Genomic DNA, 22,755 nt, shown 5'->3' on the forward strand with positions numbered 1-22,755 from the left:
ACGCCAGTGGATAAACAATAATATTAAAGTCTGATTAACCATTCTGGGGGATTTAATCTTTAATAATAAAACCAAGGTTATGAAATTGTTTGGTGCCCTCATTATGACGTGTTGTAATCCTTCAGGGTGGTTGATCAGAGTCATGAAATTCTACCTCCGTTTTTACAATTTTGGTATACTCTTTTCCACCCCACCCCTGAGGTAGAGATCACGGCGCGTTTTTTTAATTTAACCAGCAAGAAAAACCACCTGTTGATGCCGTGATTTATCAAAGATCTTTTAAAAATTATAATTCTAATCATCTACAGGAAAAGCTGCTTGCTATTGACTGTAACGAGGATAGCTCTGATGTAAATTTACTGGCAGACTCTATGATTGGGGATATTGAAACGATCTTAGACCGAATGTGCCCTAAAGTCAAGATTATCCAAAAGCAAAAATATGTGGATAAAAAATGGATAACGTCTGACATTAAAAACCTTATGCATGAAAGGGATATTTTATACAAAAGGGATGTTTTATGTTTTTTATAGGAGTGAGGGTGCCTGGGATGAGTATAAGGCAAAAAGAAATATTATTGTTAATAAAATTAGAGTAGAGAAGGAAACATTTTTTGCAGAATTCATAGATGAAAATAAAAACAACCCTAAGGAAATATGGAAAAAACTGAAGACTCTACTACCTGGTAAAAGGCAAACAGTGCCCAATCAAATAAACTTTGAAGGAGAACTGGTAAATCAAGAAGTGGTGATTGTACAAAAATTTAATTGTAGATAATTTTGTAGATAGTATTGACAGTATCATTCAAAATATTCCATAATCTCTAAATATGATAACTCATTTTACCAGGGCCCCTGAACCTAATAAGATCTTTTCCGAGTTTAAAAAAATTTCAATGAAAGAAATTCTAAAAAATCTGAAAAACGTAGGAGGCGAGAGTGGTATATCCAAGGCTGTGCTGTCTGATGTATCTTATGCTGTAGGTGGCCGTCTATTAAATATTATAAACAATTCTTTAAGCAACGGTATGTTTCCAGAATCCTGGAAACTGTCTACTGTTATTCCTGTTCCAAAAGTACAAAATACCAATAATCACAATTAATTCAGACCCATTAACACCGTACCTGTCTATGAAAAGCTCCTTGAGGTTTGTGTAAAAGAACAACTTCTTGATTTTTGCAACGAAAATTCAATAATCGTTTCCAATCAATCAGGTTTCCGTCAGAATCACTCTTGTGAATCAGTGGTTGTCGATATTTGTGATAATTTTCTCAGAGCCATTGGCAGTGATAACTATGTTTTAGCCGTATTTTTAGACTTTAAAAGAGCTTTTGAAACCATTGATAGGAATATTTTAATTTAAAAATTAAAAATATTAGGAATTAAGGGTACAGTCTTAAACAGGTTTAAATCTTATCTATGTAACAGAGTCCAACGTGTTAAGTATGTTAGTTGTTTGTCTGGTGTTCTTGATGTTATGTTTAGTGTACCGCAAGGCACAGTGTTAGGTCCATTATTGTTTTCACTATATATTAATGATATGATAAAAGTAGTCAAAAAATGTAAAATTGTTTTTTTTGCAGGTGATACCATGATTTACACAGTTGGTAAAAATCTTAATGAACTGGTATCTAATATAAACACTGTTCTTGCTAACTTATTTAGCTGGCTCTACCACAATAAACTGAGTTTAAATATCAATAAATCAAAATTATGTGTGTTTAACAGAAAATCAAGATTGAGCCGGGTAGACATTGACGCTATGGACAAAATTTTTTTGAAAAGGAAATAAAATACTTAGGGACTATACAAATATTTGGTTTTTTAATGCGAAACTTAAACATTTTCAAACTGCATTTCCGCCTAAGGTTGTCGCAATTTAAATAATAACATTTATCGCCACTTGTAAAACGCGTAAGACTAGACATAGACGAAAAAATTGCGGGCTTTATCACATGACAATATTTTGATATGCAAGTCAATGCAAAAACAAAATAATCACACAAGGCCGGCCGGTGAGCCGTCGAGCCGCCCAACTCAATATGATCATCACCGAACACAAATATATAGATGATCATAGAATAACAAGACAAATCAAGATCGACGCGCGACACGCTAGAAAAGAAATTTGGCACCTCAGCAGCTCGCATCGCGAGCGAAATTCCTTGGCCGCCCAACTACCGTCCCAGCTGATCGAGTTGGGTGTCCAAATAGGTGCCATTTACAATGCATTGGAGTATTTTTCTATTTGTCTGGTTATTCTATGATTTAGATTAATTAAACCTTCATTCTTTCCAAATAAAACGGCGTATTACGTTTAACGCTATCATTTATACAGGGTGAGCAGTTTTTTACACTTTGTTTTCCATCTTTAATAACTTTTTATTGGCGCCATTTAGAGCTAAATAGCTTATAGACGGTTTGTAGCCTGCGATAAGCAAAATGTTGTGCAATATAAACCGTACTTCTAAGTAAAACCGTTTTTGAGTTATGAATTTTTGAACATTTTTTGACCTTGGAAATTAATTGTGCGCACCCTATATGTGATAGATAAACCAATCGAGCAGATGCGCCATTGATTTTACTATAACATACTAAAATTTCATTTTTTCGCTATTTTTACAAGTACCCTTAAAGTATTTTTTTTTTTTCAAAAAAGTCCCAAGCACCAAAAATCGCTAAAAATCACCCTGCACACTGGCTTTTTCTCAAAGCCGTCCATGGTCGTATCTCCATGGCAACGAAAACGGCGATTTTCTCCGAAAGAAGACCCTTTTTATAATCAAAATTTAACTACTAAAACGGATTGGAATCGGTCTAGAATTAATGTTAATCTGTTCCTTAATCTATACTATTTTTCCATGTACAAATCATAAGGTAAAAACCTTTTTTTATACCCTAAATTATCGTCTGAAAATGGTCGATTTGGACGTCTACGCGCGATTTTAATGCCGACTTTTACGGCGGTTTTGACAACATGGTCAATGTGGATGAATCGGCTCAGACTTGCTCCGTAATTTCATCGATAAAATGCTTAAAATAGCTTAGAACTTCCTGAAATTGGTATAGAATTATTCAAGAGACTCTGGAGAATCCGAATATATGCATATCTTTTACCAAATCAGGTTCTTTTAGCCGTGATAATTCGGTAAAGCTTTGACGTTTTAGCATTTTCCGTGTATTATTATGATATTCATGCGACACAGTACATACAAGGCATTTTGCTAGACAAAAATTACAACACAGTGGGTCGTAATGATAAAAAAAAAATCTAATCGGGATTTATTGGGTATTATTATTTTATGTAAGATTTTTAAGAAAAAGTGTTTGGTAATGGTGTGTGCTCGGATTCTAGTGGCATACTATCAGGAATACCTCAGGGCTCTATCCTTGGTCCCTTTTTCTTTATTATTTACACGTCTAAACTTATAAGCTCTCTTCATGTCGGAAAAAAATAAGCTTTTGCTAACGATACCCAGATGTACTATGACTTCTCTTCAAAAGACTTTCTTACTTGCAACGAAACTATTAATCATGAACTGAACAACCTAAAAGATCTCTTCAACGCGAAAACACGACCTTCAACTGAATCTATCAAAATCAAAACTCATACTGTTTGGCAAAAGAAATCGAATATTTAAAAAATAATATTAAAATCAAAATAGATGACCAAATATTACCATTTTAAAATTTTGCTCGTAATCTGGGTGTTATACTCGATTGTCAGCTTAATTTTTCCGCTCATGTTGAGCAACTTCTACAAAGGTCATATATATCGCTTAAACAACTATATTCCAATAGAAACCTTTTAAGTACCAAGTTAATGGCAATGTTATGTATTCGTCTAATTTTTAATTTAAGAAAATCAGATCTCGTATCACACAAATATCAAACAAATTTTTAAAATATTGAGTTTTAATGTCACGTCACAATCAAAACTTTTTTCCTATGGGTCCGAATTGTTTGAAATTTGGTATTTTGGGTTTATTTAGGAAATAATTATTAGCTCTTAACAAATTTTTAAACGATTGAGTTTTCAGCTCACGTGACTATCAAAACTATTTTTTTATTGATCTCATTTGATTGAAACTTGGTTTATGAGGTTTATATCGGAAACCATTATTGATTTCTTAAAATTAAGATTAACCGTTGCTACCTCCGAGTCTGTCTAAAATTAAAATAATGCATTGCTAGAACTCCGAGGCGAGAAGCGTGTGACTCTGTCCAAAAGTTTCCAAAAGATGTCGCATTAAAATAATTAATAGACACCTATATAATATTTGTTCATTTGATTGAGAGTTGGTATTTGATTTATTTAGGTTTATATATAAGAAAAATAATGATTATAATATTATTTTTTTTAATTTATGATACTTGTAGTTGTTATCGTAAGAAACAGGGTTATTAGGGCTTAAGATTATTAATAGCTTGAAATTATTTGTAAAGAAAATAAAAGTAATAATTAGTAGTAGTAATCATTTTAGGTTATGGGATTCTTTTAAGTAGGGATTGTTAAGTAGAATATGAATGTGAAACCAGTTGCTGTGTAAAAAACGTGCTTCCACTTATTTTCTTTTTAACTTTTTCTGATATTTCGGATTTTATAGCTTCTATTCAGTTATTTTTTTCTTTTAAATTCTTTTCATCTTTTAATATAATTGCCTTTCAAAATAAAAATGGAAAATAAAAACAGTCGACGTGAAGATTCTTTTAACCAATCCCAATAGACAGACTATAGAGACAGACAGACAGAAAGATTATACGGTCTAATCTTTTCCCTTTGTGTTATGGCACTCCCATAAATTGTAAAAAATTTTGTCGATAATTTTTTTTACTATTTTTTAAATGATCTTGATCTAAAAAAAAATTGAATTCGCAGCATATTTAAAAAAAAAAATGATTTTGGACACGTATTTTGCTAGAAAATTGAAAAATAAAAATAAATAGGTTCTCAGTTCTTTTTAGAGTCAAATAACCTTTTTTAATGTCGATTCATTCCCTGCCGATTTTCGACCAAAAAAAAATATTTTTTTCTTTGGTTTTTTTACTGGAAATTATCAATTTAGGGCTTACATTAAAATTAGTCAATCGTCATTTTAAGAAAAAAAAGTGGGAAAAAACGAGTTTTCTTTTGGTTTTCCCACATTTTTACTAATATCTCGGGTTTTATAGCTTCGATTCAATTCATTGATGGTTTCTTTTATTCCTGTTTCTCCTCCTGTTAATTCTTTTTATATTTTACTACAATTGGCTTTCAAAATAAAAGTGAGAAATGAAAAAAAATCGATGTAAAAACTCGATTGCATTATCCCAATACATAGACTCTTATGGGATCTAATCATTTCCCTTTATATTGCGGCACTCTTATACATCGTGAAAAATTTTTTCATAAAGCTTTTTTTGAATGGTCTTTACCTAGAAAAAAGAAATTTTGAATTCAGAGCATATTTTGAAAAAATTGAATTGAATTGAAAAAAATGCTCATTTTTGGGCCGGATTTTATTCGAAAATCGAAAAATGCAAATAAATAAGTTTTCTGTTCATTTTAGAGTCAAATATTTTTTAAATCAAATGTGTTTTAAAGGTACTCTGAAGTAGTACAGGATAGAAAAATTAAAAATTTAAATTTTTCCATAGGGCTCTTGATAATTCGATATTTTGGTTTTTTCTATTTTCTCTGATTCTGTAATAGCTAGAATATATTTTATCTCGGGAATATATAACTAATATTCCCGAGAACTTTTATTTGAAGCAAAAAGTTGTCAGAGTTATAGTTTATTTAGAAAAAATAAAAACCACTTTTTCGAAGTTTTTCGTGGACATACCCCTTTCGATTTTCGACCAAAAAAAATATATTTTTTTCTTTAATTTTTGTACTGGAAATTGTCAGTTTAGGACCAACATTTAAATTTGTGAATAATCATTTTGGGAAAAGAAAATGGTACCATGGGAAAAAACGAGTTTTCTTTTGTTTTTTCCACTGTTTCATTAATATCTCGGCTTGTGTAGCTCCGATTCAATTCGTTAATAGTTTGTTGTATTCCTTTTCTAATAATCATTTGCATATTTCATTATATTGGCCTTAATATAAAGGCCAATATAATGACAACCTTCATCGTCCTGTATCGCTGCATTTGACTCTCAATTTCTCGCTTAAAAAATGCATTTTCGAAATGTGTAAGGGAACAAGTATATTGGACATAGAATAAGAGGAGATAAATATGAAATACATCGGTAGATTATTGAGGAAAGAATTTAGGGGAAAGGTGAATAGTGAGAAAACAAAACTCATTGCTCAAAGATCTACACTGATGGCTCATCCAAAAATCTTCAGATCAGCTGTTTGACGAGTTGCTTGCCACTTGGATTGTCAATGTTTAAAGAGAGACGGCCAAAAGAAAGGAGTAGAGCGGAGCTCTTATCACATCATGGTTCTTGGAAGCATGATACGCCAAAAAAACGTAAAAACAAATAGTTGTTACTCACCGCGTTGCCGCGGCAGCAACTGTTAAAAAACCTCTAATTAATTTTCCTTTTTTAAATAATTTCCTCTGACCAAAAGCTTTTCTACTGGTTCCAACTAATCAATAATACAAGCAAACTTGCTGTTCTAGGAACTGCGTTTCGGTTGAATCCGCAATTCGTATGTATCGTATTCATACTTTTGGCATCGTATTGTATAACTGCATTGATTCAAACCTCCGTAAGATACGGCATATTGTTATGTACTTATACAATAGTATTGTATAATATCTAAGATTTAATTTTAGTACGAATAATACGAATTACTAAGTTAGGATGATTCGAATCTCAACCTCTTTCCAACATATAAGTATTTACGCTTTGCGAATCTGTGGATCCAAACCAAAGATTTCTTTAATAAGGAAAGTCCTCGCGGCAGTTGGGCGACACTGATAATTAGGTGTAGGAGTTGCTTGACCGGCTTCGAATATAAACAATTATCTCTGTGTAGTTTTTACTAGTTCTGTAGTAACCGCCCATTAACTATGTTATTTACGTTTTTATTTCCATTTCCCTCCTTTGTGACTGCATACTGTCATTTTATGTCAATTTACATTTTTTGTTATTTTGAAACAAATATTTATAGAAAATAAAGAAAAAAAATGTTAACATAACACCATTTCTTTCTATCTATTGTAGACCCCTAAAGATGAATTAAGGTCGGGACACATACAGTGCGGCCCTTAATTTAAAAGATAAAAGGAGAAGAGAGGACTTCTCCTTTTATCTTTTAAATGCGTTTATATAAAAATTTAAAATTTGGCATACAGCATTAGCAACCTAAATACTACTTTTTGGTCTCTAGCTCATTTTGCAAAACTTCAAAATGGCGGCGCGACACCATATTAAAAATAAAATTAAACAAAGAGGGGGATCATGCGATACACCGTTTGAAAGCTCCCACGAATGCTTTATGATCCTTGAATATTAAGTCATTACTTTTACCCATAACCAAATAGCGGTTTCAAAATCTTATTTTTCGCATTTTTTGGCACCGGTACGCCATTTTTAAGTTTTGCAAAATCAGCTAGGGACCAAAAAGCAGTATTTAGGTTGCTGGTGTGTGCCAAATTTCAAATTTTTATATAAACGCATTCGAAAGATAAGAGAAGAGAGGGGGACAATCAAGAGCCGCACCGTAAATTCGTACCGACCCGGAGCGCAGCTCGACCATGTCTCGGTACGTTATCCACCAAACCACACATCTCCGAGAGTGCAACTTAGCGGGGCCGCCCGTACCGAATCGCACCTTACTCCGCAAAGTGGTCCGTTTGTTTTTTGAGTTTCCATAGCTATAAGTCCACAGGAATGTTCTCACATTCTAGGACTAGAAATTCGGCACTAGTAGCTATTGAGTTAGATAAAGAACATAGATTAGATAAAACTGCACAGAAACGAACGAGGTGTGCATGGGTTTATAGTGGAAAAATTTAAAACATTGTTTCCCCATCTAATGGATGATGACGAAAGTGAAGAAAAAATTAAGGAAGAAAGACAAATTTTGGAGGCTATCAATAACACCAAAAGAACGACTGGCTATATGTTTAAGGTATTTTATTATTAACTATAATATGTATTTTTATTTATCTGATATTAAGAATTATCAAGAATAAGCAAAGCCACCATCTATAGATTACAATAAGTCAGGCCACTCGACCTACTCTGAAAAACGCCCTCTCATGTCTCCGTTCTTCGCTTTACCACGGAAGCCGGCTTCGCCGTATTACTTTTCGCATATACCTTAAATTGCCCACCTGGCGCAAGTTACGGGTTCTAACCCGCTACCTTATGCCGACCCTGCATAATAATTGTATAATAAGCCTTTGTCAATAATTATATTATTATAAATACCATAGATTATATTGTAACCAGTTCAATTCAATTATGTTTAATTAGATTTAAGACTTAAGTTAGGTTAATTGCAACCGTTCTCGAATAAATTTGTTTTTTAAAAAGCAAATGCTCGGAGCTATCATTTAACTGGCGCAGTCGGTAGTTCGGTTTTTCTAATAGGACAAAAATTGCCTTTTTGGGTTCGTTTTTACGGTTTGAAGACCGCTGCAATCCTTGGAAGCTGAAAAGAAGGTCTGGAGAAACCTTCAAGAATCGTCGGAAGTACCTGCAACGATCCAACTTCCAGCAACCAGGCTATAAGATAGTAGTTTAGGCTATAAGATCCTAGGAGTACACAAATCGATTCCTATAGGAGAACAATGGATATTTTTCCTAAAACATTACTGTAAGTGAACGTTTTTCCTTAATATTTTTTTATCCTTAGTGATATATCCATTTATTTTTGAGTGTCGGTAAGTACTTTTTTACCATTTTATTAATATTTACTTAAGTTTTATCGTTTATAAATGGGAATCAAATTGGATCCCAAACTCTCCTGGCACGATCATGCAGACACCAGAATAAAGAAGGCCACCTGCGCGCTATGGGCCTGCAGGTGGGCTTTTGGCAATACCTGGGGTCTGTCTCCTAAGATCCTCCACTGGATCTACTCGCGCATTGTGAGACCTCTTCTCACATACGGGGCTATCGTTTGGTGGCCATGTACGGAGAAAGCGAAAATTCGTGCTCAACTGGACAGAGTCCAACGTCTTGCATGTCTCAGCATAACGGGTTCCATGCGGACGGCGCCAACTAGAGCGCTTGAGACTTTGCTGAGCCTTCCGCCTCTGGACCTCGTTGTGCAATTCGAGACTGCGTACAGGCTATACGTCCTCGTCGAACTACGTGCTGGCGAGACCGGTCACACAAAAATTTGGTCACGGGCCATACAGGAATGTCCTCTCCTTCTGATGGGCAGTGACTGCATGGCTCTTAAAGTGTCCCTGAATTTGTTTTCATTGATGATCTCCCGAACGTCAATGAACACAGCCAGAGTGGTTGAGATTCAAGGTCATTTTCACTTTAACATGGGCAGCACAGGAAGTGGCCTGACGGTGGAAAAATTAATGGTTGTATAGTCTTTATTTCGAAAACGCTAATTCTATAAAACATTAGTCTACTTATAATAGTTCTAGATAATCTTCTAAATTATCCTGATGAATATCCTGAACAGGTAAATGTTTTCATTTTTTTTTCTGTAATTTGGGGTATCAAAAATAAATGGGGTTTGCCCAGAGAGCGCCTTTGTAATTCGACTCTTATGTTTCACGATGCAAGTTATTGGCATCAGTTGCGGCTTGCAGCGACAGAACGGGGTACGTGAAACATGTAGATATTAATTTTTTTTTAAATAATCATGTACAAATTTTGTTCCATATGTTTTTAAAAGTGGCATTTTACGCGAAATGGACCACTTGTGGACATTTCAAGATGTTTTTCAAAGCATAAACCGAGTTTTCAACCAACTGACGATTTTTTTGTAATCTACTTGTCATAGAGTTGAGTTATTATTATACCCCAAATAAGTATCAATACCCTGTATTTTAACTTTTCCATAAAACACTTTGTTGTTCTTTGTTATAATAAGTTCGAGTCAAATCACCCTTTTTCTCCTGGAAAGCTACAGCGTCGTTAGTATTGAAGTATATTTTATATTCATCTCTTATTTTTTTGCTCGCGCAGATGCTGCTGTCGGAGTACGTTTTAGTGGTGTTAAAGGATTTTCATCTTGTCGCTATTCTCCAGATATTACTTTTTCAGTTTCAGTTTTTCATCTTCTTGGTAATATGAAGATCTTGGTGAATAAGTTGTAGATGAGTTACGTCTAAGGAAGTTATAAAGAGCACAACATGCTAAAACTAAAGTATCAACCATTTTAATGTCAATAGCAATATCCGTATGAAACATACGAAACTGGCTAGCCATTATACCAAAAGCATTTTCTACGATGCTCCGTGCTCTAATTAATCTATAATTAAATATCCTTTCTTCCTTTGTTAGGTTTTTTTGAGCATACAGCTTCATTAGGTTAGTTTCTTCAAGTAGCGGAAAAGCTTTATCTCCTACAAAAGTATAAGACAAGGTAAATTGTGTTCCACTGGGAGTTTTAGGACGCGGCAGATGTAATTTGTTATTTATCAGTAGTTTCTTTCAAAACCCTTCCATAGGAAATCCGATCATTAATACATATTGGGAACTAACCCAACAACACCCTTTTCTGTCATCGAGGTGTATTTATTTTTATTTTGTTTATGTTCATAATTTTAAGGACACGATCGAACCCTAGAAGATTCCCACAAGTCAGAAAATTGTCAATTTGAAGTGATTACTTTTAAAGGCTTCAAACTTTTAAAAATAACAAATATAACCCATGAATTGCCATGTAACTGTAAGGCTCTTAAGTCTTAAGCCCTTTTTCACATCGCTTGTTGATGAAAGATGCATTTATTGAGCATCTTTACACCCACTAAGTAAAACAAGCTGGTAAAAATGTCGCACGGGCAAAGTTTAGTTAATACAGTCGATCTCAGTTGTTGTAGAAGTAAGGATGGGTTACTGTCCCCGAGATGTAGTGTGTGAGTCGAGTCGCGATCGAAGTGAGAAGTTGCTCACGAGTTACCACTATTTCCTTTACTCTTTAAACCCTAACATTGGGTCTGTCTCTCTCTAGACTCTTCGTGGCCAAATACTGGTCGAGAGTTACTGTTACTGTTCTGTTAGTTAATTTAATACTTATTATCTAGTTGGAGTTCGGTTTTGTTCAGGTGTTTGGTTAGTATTAGATTTAGTTATTAGACGTGGCAACGTTGGACACGGTGTGTTAACAGGCCTTGATTTCGCTCGTGAATATATAATATAATTTAAAAAAGTAAAAACGAGTTACAGCGACCAAATTAGCTTTCATTTCAAGAACCCAATGATCAAACATGGTAGCAGCGGTGTAGTTTCGTCGTGCAGTGGCGTAAAAAAAAGCAAATTATTGCTTTTACAGTAGAGGGTCGCCGTGGGTTCTAACCTAACTTATAAATGAGTTTTAAGCATAGAGTAATTAAAAGTATAAGAGGGTTTAATCCCATAGTAACAAGTAGGCACCATCTTTACCCTAAACTCGATTGCAGCATCACGGATGCGGTCTAACCGAACTAAAATAATTGACATTTGCCACAGTCGGTAAAATAGTCTACTGTAATTAATAATTACATTTCTATGACCGATCCGTCATAGACATGAATCGAGTAAGAAACACTTTGACCAATTTTCAACTCATTCTGATGTGAGGTTTTTTTTTTAAGTACTTTTCTAAGATGCTAAAAGTGACCAATCACGAGAGCGGATTAGACGTCGGAAAAGCGGCAAATGAGCAGGACTACGCCGCCTTTAAAAATAAGTTGACACTGATGTATACCCTAAATTCTAGATGTCGGTCCTTTCTCTTAACTATTCAAGGAGAATCCCTGGATCTTACTCCCATCTTATCGAGGTGAGGTACCTCTTTGAGTAGTGACCTGGTAGAATGGAAGTTGTTTCACTTATTGTGCTTTTGGTACTTCCTAGCAGCAAAGCACTGATGATACCTTTTGTCAGACCTAGTAAAAAAGTGGTCTAGCATAATTATGTTCATTCTGAACATCATATTGAGATTGCTGGATTACAATAGCAGGAAATAAAGTCAATGTATCTTCCCAAGGTACTTGTGCCTCAACCAGTACTGGGGCATTTTGAATAATACTTGGGCCAGCAATTGGAAGAGCACACTTTCTTAAACCAGTATGTATAGTACTAGTAAATGAAATATCATCAAAATGGTCTTGACATAAATAACACCTTGTTGAGGTTGGGCTTAAACCAAGTATTTTAAACCATTCGGACCTCCTAATAATGTCACTTTCAGGAAATTTAAAGAAAATTTTATTTTTGTATGAATCCTCAATAGGCCAATAGTATGTATTAGTAGGTGCCTTGCATTTAAAAATGAATTTTCCTGGTGATAACATTATTAGGGCAGTTTTAAAATGGTAAACAACAATTTTAGGTGACCTACAACATGGTGAAAACTATATGATGAAATTACACTTTAATCACTTTAAGCTACATTTTTAACTATTTTTTGTTGAGAAAAAAACAACAGGACACACCCAATGAACGCCAAAATAAAAAGGAATAAGCAATGGCGACGATCGATGATGCGAAGGTGGGGGCAAGGAACGAAAGAAAATTGATAATCTAATGACAATTATGACAGAAGTTGGCCCTCGATGTGGTCTAACCGAACTAAATTTTTTAGGTTAAGTTTTAGAACTTGATGATCAGGTTAGGCTACCTCTTGAACACTCTTTTAATATTCATTTATTTCTATGGTTTTAAGCCTCACAACACAAGCTAGGGAAGGGGATACGTATTGAGATCAGCGAATGCGCGATTACCAGTTCCAGTAGTGTAGAGTATCATTAAACGCAAACCCTTGTTGAAATCATACAAGGTAATTTTTTTGGTTAGATTAAAAAGTCATCATGCCCGAACAAAAAAATGAAGCAGGTGCAGAGGAAGGTGCACTCTATCAAGTTATGGCACTCTAAAAGAAGAACTTATCCGAGATAGAAATGTAGTTGGGATGCTGGATTCTAAGACTTCTGAGCATCTGCAGCTAAAAGAACACTTGGATTTAAAAAAGTGCAGTGTGATGGCTAAGCAAGCAGAATTACAAGCATCCCAGTCAAGGGAATTATCTAGTCGTCAAGTAAGTCGAGTGCAGTCAACTAAAAGTGAAAAGTCAAAGGTTCCAGGTATTTCCAACCAAGGTAGGGAAAAAACAACTTTCGAAGTGGCAATATTGAAGTGTAGGTTCTGTGGTCTACGACCCCACTCTAGGGATCAATGCCCAACGGCAAAATCTACATGTAGGAAGTGCCAGAAGCCAGGACATTGGGCAATAGTATATAGGAGTACCACTAAGGTCAGACTTATCCACACTAATAATAATGTAAATAATAATAATAATAATAATAATAATAATAATAATAATAATAATAATATCCTTTATTTGCCAACAAAATCGTATACAGGACGACAAAGCAACGTCATACAAAGGAGGATCTAGCTCCCATGGGGTACATTAATTTTTCTTATCTAGAATTCATAGAGGCAATATACTTATATAAACAAAATAACAAAATTTAAAATAAATATTCTAAATATCTAACACAAGTTAAAATTATTATTCAAAAGTAAAATTATAAAAACATTTAATCTGCAACCAGTGGTAAACAGCTTTTTTAAATTGGACTGTAGATTCAATGCTTCTAATATCAGCAGGTAGCATTCTATAAGCCCTGATGGCCATATAATGAGAACCTCTTTCATAGTAAGCTGAATTATGCAATGGAATACGGAGATCGCTTCTATGTCGTGTAATCATAGTCACATCCTCAGCGTACATTTCCCTATTCTCAACAAACAAATGATTGTGTCTCTTCACAAATAACACCAAGGAAGAAAAGTATAGGGAGGGAAGGGTGAGTATTTTTAGTTTGCAGAAGTAAGGCCTACAGGAAGTTCTGTAGGTCATGCCCAATAAACAACGAATGATACGCTTTTGCATTCTAAATATATCTAGAGCTCCTCTTGCAGATCCCCAGAAACAGATACCATATTGTAAGATCGACTGTACCTGTCCGAAATAAAATAGGCGAAGAGATACCTCAGACACTACATCCCTTAATCTTCTAATCAATCCGCACAAGCTAGCTAATCTGGAATAAAGGTTTTTAATATGTTTCTCCCAATTTAAATTGGGGTCAATGTGTATTCCTAAGAATTTAATACTATTGGCCACAGGGATTGACTGCCCACCAGACCACACAAGTAGAGATTCTGAGACAATATTGGCCTTCGAAAAATTAATCAACCCCGTTTTACCAGAGTTCAAAGACAACTTACTGTCCAGACACCAGGTCCTCATGCGCTCCACTGCGGATGAGCAGCCCCGTGAAAGATCTGCCACTGTCTTCCTGGCAACTATAACTGATGTGTCGTCGGCGAATTGACAAATCATATCAGAAGGGAACAGCTCAGGCAAGCCATTGACATATAATAGGAAGAGCACAGGTCCCAAGATTGAGCCCTGAGGCACACCTCTTCCTATAATTTGGGGGCGGGAAAACGTTGGTGAGCCGGAATGTGTCACACAAACTATTTGTTCTCTTTGCTCTAGATATGAACTGAGTAATTTAGATGCTGCACCCCTGATGCCATACCGTTCCAGGATGTCCAGCAGTAAAGAATGGTCAACCGTGTCAAACGCCTTAGACAAATCGAAATACAGTCCAGCCACACTGGCCTTTCTCTCAAGATTCTCCATAATATATTGTATTGCACTATAAATGGCCATTTCCGTCGATCTTTTGGGAACAAATCCGTATTGGTGTTTATTTATTATTTGATGGTGAGTTAAATAATTCATAACTATTTGATAGATAACCCTTTCAAATACCTTCGATATGGATGGTAATACGGATACTGGCCGATAGTTGGCAATATTCGTTTTTTCTCCCTTCTTAAAAACAGGCACTACTTTTGCCCGCTTAAGAGCAGAAGGAAAAATTTGGGTAGAAAGACTCTCATTGATCACATTGGAAATGGGTCCGGCTAAGTGAATTCCAACAAACTTTAAGACGAAAACCGGAATTTCATCCAAGCCAGAGGAAAATTTATTTGGAAGGTTCATCAATATCTTAAAGATATCCTGAGAATTAACAGGATTGAGAAATATGGTTGGATAATCATTATGCAAGTCATGTATATTGGAGTTACAGCTTTGTTGATGGTCAAGAGTAAAATGTTTAGCAAATAATTCGGTGATTAAAGCTGGGTTCTCAATGGACTGACCATCTTCCCTTAAAACAATATTGTTGTTAGTTTTATTTTTACCTGACTCAGATTTTAGGATTGACCATGCTGATTTTATCTTGTTTTTTGAATTTTGGATTTTGTTATCATTTATAGACTTTTTATAAGAGGAGATGTAACGTCGATATTGTTTTCTTTCATGTTTGTATGTAACGTAGTGTTCCCTAGAATTAGTATATTTGTACCAAACATAGAGATCTTTTATGTAGTTTGAATATCTTTTTATCTCTGGTGTAATCCAGGTTGGCTTCTTATTTTTCAACCTAGTCGTACATATTGGAAAAGCCAAATCAAAATAATAGAAGAGAATACGAAAGAAAGTATTATATTTTCCTTCAACTCCTTCAGCAGAATAGACCTCCTCCCATGCCTCCGACATCAGCATATTGTAAAATCGATTCATGTTGTGTGTTGAGAATTTTCGTCGCTTCACAACCATACCACATTGGGGAACCTCCATCTGTCTCTTAAAAACAAAAATTTGAGGATAATGATCAGACAGATTAGAAACAAGGACTTCAGAAGATATGACAAGACTTGAGTTCATATTTGTAAAGATGTTATCCAACTGAGAGGCACAGTGAGCAGTGATTCTAGTTTTGGAGTTAATGTAAGGTATTAGACCAAAGGTCTGCATTAGTCCAAGCAAGGCCATCACGCCATGGTCATCAGGATTACTAAAGTTAAAGTTAAAGTCTCCTGAAATAATAAAAGGAATTTTGTTATTATACATCTCATCAAGTAGGTTAGCAAGATTGTGGAGAAAAAATTGGCTGTTACCACTAGGTGATCTGTAGACACAAACAACTATTATGGAATTATTGCTATTAATAACAATTTTAGAAATGCAAAATTCAAAGTCTTTTTCTGTGCCAGTCTGTAGACTGTTTACTTCCTCTACTTTAACATGATCACTGAGATCATCTTTATAAAATATAGCAGTGCCACCTCCTTTTGAACAAGAGCGACCATAGTAACTTGAGAGGTTATACCCATGTATCTTTACAAGTGTTATGTCCTGGTTTTTTTGCCAATGTTCAGTAATTGTGAGAATGTCAGGAGATAGTGTAGCCAGCAGAACCTCGAGCTCCAGAACTTTATTGTTTAAGCTTTGCACATTGTAGTTAAGCAGCTTTAGTGCAGAATTACTGAAAGTATTTGTATTTGGTGACAAGTATTCAGCGTCAGAATGGTGAGACCCACACTGAGAATAGTTTTCATGCTTCTTGCGATGCAAATCCCGTATAGCAACTGTTAGGTTAGAATGCAGACTCATGTGGCTTGTTGACTTCTCTGATGATGGTCTAAAAAATTACGACCACGCGAGAAGTTGAACCTTTCGAAACTTACTCCACGTGGCCAGAAATTCTTATCATACACTAAGTCTTTGTGGACGGGGCTTACGCCAATCATGTATCTCTTCCGCTCAGATTTTGTTGTCTTGGGTAGACATTCTTTAATGGTTACGTTTTCTGGAACGGTATCAATGTGCTTTGCTACGTAGGTTCTAATCACCTCGCTAGTAATTGCTTTCGAGATTTTGCTAAGGTACAACCATATTTTTCTGTCCTCGTTTTTTTCAGTAGCTTGACCGAATATAGTTCCATCCTCCACACGCGTTCCTATGTTTGCTCTTTTTCTTGTGGGCATTTTATGCTCAGAGATAGAACGACCATCGACTTTGACTTCAGTCGATAGTTGTTGCCCAGCTCTAGTCTTCCGTCTTCTTTCAACTAGTTGGAAACCATCCTTCGTTTCGGTTGCTACTTGTTTATGGCCACTTGCTTCGCGGCTAACTTCAAGCTGCTCGGTGACAGTATCAGTTGTGTTTGGAAGTGGTACCTGCGTATTTGGGATGTTGACATTATTCTGTTGGGATTTTTTGTTACCTTGGTTTATGTTTTTTGTCATTTTATTTTCCTCTAAAAACTTAATTTTTTCTTTTAAGAGGGCAGTATTTTCCACTAATAATAGGTTTTTTTCCTGTAGTTCTTTAACAAGAGTTCGTAATAGTTGTACCTCAGTTGTTTGGTCAACATTAATGGTTTCCGTTTCTGGATATTCCCTGGTGTTGGAGGTTAAGTCGTGATCACAACATGTTAAACGAGTGGCGTCAATAAACTGCACTTTTTTGGAATAGTCGCGTTCGGCACAAGATCTATGAAATGCTTTTCCACACTTTATGCACACAATTGTACTTGACTTAGTAGATTTATGGCACTCAAAATAGATATTTGATGACGAGTCACTTGACGATGCGTTCTTGCCGCCCGCCATCTTATTTCTTAAATCAAGAGTTGGGAAAAATGTGATGTGTTTACAGACATAGATATGTCTAAAATAGGATTAAATCTATAATTATATCCTGGAAAACGATAATACAACAAGATACACCTAAACATTATTATAAAACACTTAGGTATGTCATAATTGAAATTTACCTGTCTCCTGCTCTATGTAGTTGCACGATGATTCGATGTTGGCACGTTTGTAAAATAATTTATCAACCCAGGACTCAAAAAAACTACAAAAAGCTATAAATTTACTTAAAAACTTTAAATTGGGAGATAATCATGCGGCTTGGCTTGTTTTCCACCCAAACAAAACTTAAAAAAGACAATCGTCAAATACAACAGTTAGAATGTCATTAACGTCACTATTGTCATATTTGATGTACGTCAAAAATTAGACATTAGGGCTGGGATTCTAAAAGAGTAACTAACATCGAAAGGACACAACCACTATAAAAATGGCGGCCACCATGCAGTGGTCATTTTTGGGTATCGTGGCCATATGCATTAGCAATCCAGGTATATTTATAAGTTCGTGGCCCCGCCACATTCAAACTTCATACCGGTGGGGCTGGCCAACATAAAGATTCTCGAACGCTTCCTAATGGCGAGAGACAGTGGCGTAGCTTATTAGCTAATAGAAATAGGCTTTTTTGGGGTTATTGCTTTTGGACAGTATCAATTTTGATGTAACAATTTTGTTTTCACAAGTTTTGAAGAAAATGTTTTCTTTTATATACAGTATCGGACAAAAATAGAGCGACGATACAGTTTTTTTCTTTTATTAAAAAAGCAAAGAGGCAAGAAGAATTAAAACTCAATAAAACAAATACACTCATTAATAAACATATATTTATTACATAACATTCCAAAATTCTTCCGTATAAACAAGATCATAAAAAGAAAAAGAAAAGTTAAATATTTCTATACGATAAAAATTTAGCGACGCTTACAATAAAAATAAAAGAAAACATTATCAGATTGCTCCCTTAATATTTAGTCCACAAGCCTTTATTTGCGATTACCTGGCGGCACCTTTGAGGCATGGAAGAAATTAAATTATCAATTATATATTGATCAATATTTTTCCATATATTTTTAATCTCTTCAAAAATGTACTCATTGTTTTTATAGGTTTTACTTCTAAGTTGCCTATCCACAATTTCCCACAGGTTTTCGATCGGCTTAAGATCGGGCGATTGGGCTGGCCATTTAAGAATGGCTATTTTATTTTCATTAAACCATTCTTTTATACATTTTGCTGTATGTTTTGGATCATTGTCGTGTTGGAAAACAAAACGTAGTGGCATATTCCATCCCACATAAGGTAGCATGACATTTTCAAGGATATATTTATACTTAAACCTATCCATAATTCCCCCTAATTTGGTATATTGGTCCCATTTCATAGCCAGAGAAACAACCCCATACTAACACGTTGCCACCACCATGTTTTACAGTACCTTGGACATACTTTGGGTCAAGTCTTTTACCTGCAATATGACGAACATATTGAACACTATCACTTTTATACAAATTAAACTTTGACTCATTACTAAAAAGTACTTTTTTCCATTGCTCTGGTGTCCAGTGACCATGTTGTTCTGCAAACAGAAGACGTGCTTTAATATTCTTCTTACTAAGAAGCGGTTTTTTGGCAGGTTTGCATGCTTTTAAGCCTGCTTCAACTAGTTTGCGCTGTATCGTTCCAGAGGAAACATTAGAGCCCCCAGCTTCAGCCAGAATTTGCTTTGCTGACGATTTGCCTGGGAGATCCTTTTAATTTTTCTATCCAGTTTCTTTGAAGTTTTTCTCGGTCTACCCGTCTGTTTTCGATTAACTACTTTTCCTCTAATTCGATAGTTCTGAATGGTTCTCGACACAACAGATTTTGAAACCCTTAGTTCTTGTTTTATGACGTATTGTGGTGTTCCCATCTTATACGATGCAATAATTCTTTCTTTAAGATCAATAGAAAAACTTTTACCACGAGGCATTTTTAAACAAAATATAGATTTGATACCGACCAAAACCGATGTTTATCTACTAATGGTATGAACAATATCGATCAAGACGCTTTATTTTTGTCCATGAAAAAATGCATAAAAACATACAACAATTTACTAATCTCTTGCTATTCATCACAAGAGGCAAAGAATGTTTAAATACGATTAAAAAAGGTATGTACTGATACTACAAAATTGTTCCTAATTATACAAGGTACAGTGACAAAGTTTTTTAGGAATATTATAGCGTCGCTTAATTTTTGTCCGTTTGTCGATGTATCTATCAACAATTAATTAATAATTGAAATAATAATTTTAAAAACATACGTAACTTTAATAATAATCATGTGTTTTTCTTACGTCGATGATTTTGAGTAAAAATTTACTTGGTTTCGCAGGCATTTGACGTCATGGAAGTTAGTAACAGAATCAGAAACAAAAATCAAATTTTTACAGGTCGACTGTCGAGATAAGTTCTCCACGCAATATATTTTTTTTCTCATATTTAAGGATTAAATCTGATTTTACACTTCTAAAATAAAGCTAAGAGAAAAATTATAATTACATATAAATAAAAAAATTAAATCTACTCCCTTTTTTTGCAGCATAAAAGATAAATGTTTGTAAAATAATTTGTTACACCTTCAAACTTGGTGTATAAATAAAAGATAATAAAATATATGATATATCTCAGAGACATAAGTTTTTTCAGGGGATGAACGGGTGTAAGCCACCTCCAAATAACTAAATAAATTTTGTTGAGTTTTGTTTTTTGAAACCTTCATACTTGGTTTGTAAATAAAATATATTAAAATACACGATATATTTTAGAAACACAGTTTTTTCAGGGGGTGGCTTACACCCCTACATCCTCTGAAAAATCGTGTGTAGTCGCTAAAATATATACTATATATATATATATATATATATGTATAATATAATAAAATATATATACGTGTATTTTATTATCTTTTATTTATACACCAATTTTGAAGCTGTAACAATATTATTACTATTACTACGATTTTTAAGTTATTTGGGGGTGGCTTACACCCCTTGCTACACCGCTGAGTCACAGGGATGCCAAATGGCGCAGCAAAATGCCTTGCTAGCTCAACTTAAGAATTTTATATCTAATGTAAATATTTGTCATTAAAAGAAATAAATTAATTTCCCAATTATTAATCCCAGAGGTGGAATTGGCGCCACTGGCTTATAACAGCTTAAACCAGAAAACCTATTCACTTATAAACCCCACACCCTAAACTAAAACTACAGAACTGGTCATGATAAATAAATAATAAATAAAAGACACCTTTGAAATTTTCATACAAAGTATTGAATTTTATTGTATTTAATTCGCCACTCAAAGCCCATACAATAATTTATCTTAGTTAATAATGTAAGTAACGACTATTATAGAGTATTAAATAATTCTATTCAAGATTTAAGTACTAAATCCTAACCACCCTGTAGTATGTGAGTAGTGTCTATATACCAATCTGACCATATAATAATAGTGATTCTTTTTCTTAAAAAAAAAATAAATAAGTACAATTATTAGGATTTTATTAATGTGTTCTAAAATCTTAAATATGTTATATGCCAACTGACATTGACGGTATGGAATTATAATATATCGCGATAATATCCCAATTAATGTAACCGACGTGATCATGCAAGCCTTACAATATCTTTTTTTTTTGTATAAGCAATGAATTATACCAACAACCGAGAAAAATTTATTATTTGTAACTATAGACCTGTTAATTATTAAATCAGAACCTTTTCACCCTCTATATAAAATTTATGACAAAATAGATTTATGGTATCAACTTTATCTAATATATCATCGTTTTCAACGTTCAGCAATCCAAAAAATATATATATTACATAAATATAACTTGTTTCATTATGCAATAAATAAGAGTTAGGATAATCTGAGAAGTTTCCAGACTTGAATGGCACTTAACTTCGCTATTTTCTGAGATAAACTTGATATAGACGCGTGGACACGCCCTGTCACACAATCAATACTTTATAAGAGCACCGACGACTACTTTTGTCTAAAGCCAATTTTAAATCCCGAAACGGAGACTCTAAGGTCTGAAAAATTGACAAAATAGACATCGAACTTAATCAGCACCAATGCAAGTCTCGCCCAATATCGCCACTCGCCTTTTTGTTTCCCCCGAGAAGATTTACACAGACGACAGATCGACCCTCCAATAATGAACACCAGAAGGCAGGAAATCACTATTTAGCCTATCACCAAAAACCCTCTTAGCTCCAAAGAAAAACATAACCAGACCACCATGTAATCAATTGCAAACAAGTCATAACCCATAATCAACTCTATAATTACAAAAAATCAATTAAATAATAGATCTCTAAAATTCAAATACAATTGACCAAGTACGACACCTGTTGAAAATGATTATAGACCAAATGTATGTGCTATTTATATCTAAATACGCCCGGATTAAAAATATATGGTACCCAAATTAGCGGCTGTAGAAATTTGCAATAATGGTTCAGACATTCTTCCATTTTCATAATAGAAATTTACAATATATTGATCGATTTAGGTCTAACTATAGCCTACTGTTCAAAGATAGCACTTTACTTTAGCGTGTTAAAATAATTAGGAATCCTTAATACAAAATTTAGAATAATATTATTGTTATATTGGTCAATACAGAGATGTTACTCATTTTGGATATTTAAATAAAATTCTTACAAAATTTTGTTTAAACACTAAACATTTTAAATACTTAAAAATTAACGTAACACCCTTCATCCCCTGAAAAAACGTGTGTCTCAAAAATATATGTATTTTATTATCTTGTATTTACACTCCAAGTTTGAAGGTGTAGCAAAATTATTACTAATTTCTACGATTTTTTACAATTACTGTGATTTTTTAATTTAATTTTTTTATTATTTTACAAACATTTATGCCGAAGAAAAAATCAAATTTACACTCTTTTTGTCTATAAGTATTTATCGTTTTTCTCTTAAGTTTACTTTAGATGTTTAAAATAAGATTTAATCCTTAAATATACAAAAAATATATATTGCGTGCAAAACTTGCTTTACTGGCTGAATCCCGTGAAAAAAAGTAAATTTTATCTTTA

General features: G+C 34.2%; 1 protein-coding gene and 1 long non-coding RNA gene across 5 annotated transcripts in view; one reads left to right on the forward strand and one right to left on the reverse strand.

Moving 5' to 3' along the window:
- The window catches only part of LOC126743048 (uncharacterized), a 61,837-nt gene extending 43,895 nt beyond the window's left edge, over positions 1-17,942 (reverse strand). Inside the window, exon 1 of the long non-coding RNA XR_007662765.1 lies at positions 17,763-17,942. This is a non-coding gene — a long non-coding RNA (uncharacterized LOC126743048). The remainder of the gene's footprint in view (positions 1-17,762) is intronic.
- LOC126743045 (protein fem-1 homolog CG6966) overlaps positions 1-22,755 on the forward strand; it is a 97,329-nt gene that overhangs the window by 72,213 nt on the left and 2,361 nt on the right. The window contains exons 5-6 of one of the 4 annotated variants that reach the window (XR_007662762.1): positions 7,162-7,787; positions 7,848-8,440. The exons of 1 other annotated variant lie outside the window; for it this stretch is intronic. Coding sequence is in view for 1 of the 3 variants with exons in the window: in XM_050449976.1 (XP_050305933.1) it covers positions 7,162-7,180 (19 nt within the window). In the remaining 2 variants the exon portion in view is untranslated. Of the gene's footprint in view, positions 1-7,161; positions 8,442-22,755 lie in introns of those variants that run through there. 2 more of the 4 variants (XR_007662763.1, XM_050449976.1) reach the window with 2 other exon arrangements.

Source organism: Anthonomus grandis, chromosome 12, assembly GCF_022605725.1.
Source record: "Anthonomus grandis grandis chromosome 12, icAntGran1.3, whole genome shotgun sequence".
Lineage (NCBI taxonomy): Eukaryota > Metazoa > Arthropoda > Insecta > Coleoptera > Curculionidae > Anthonomus > Anthonomus grandis.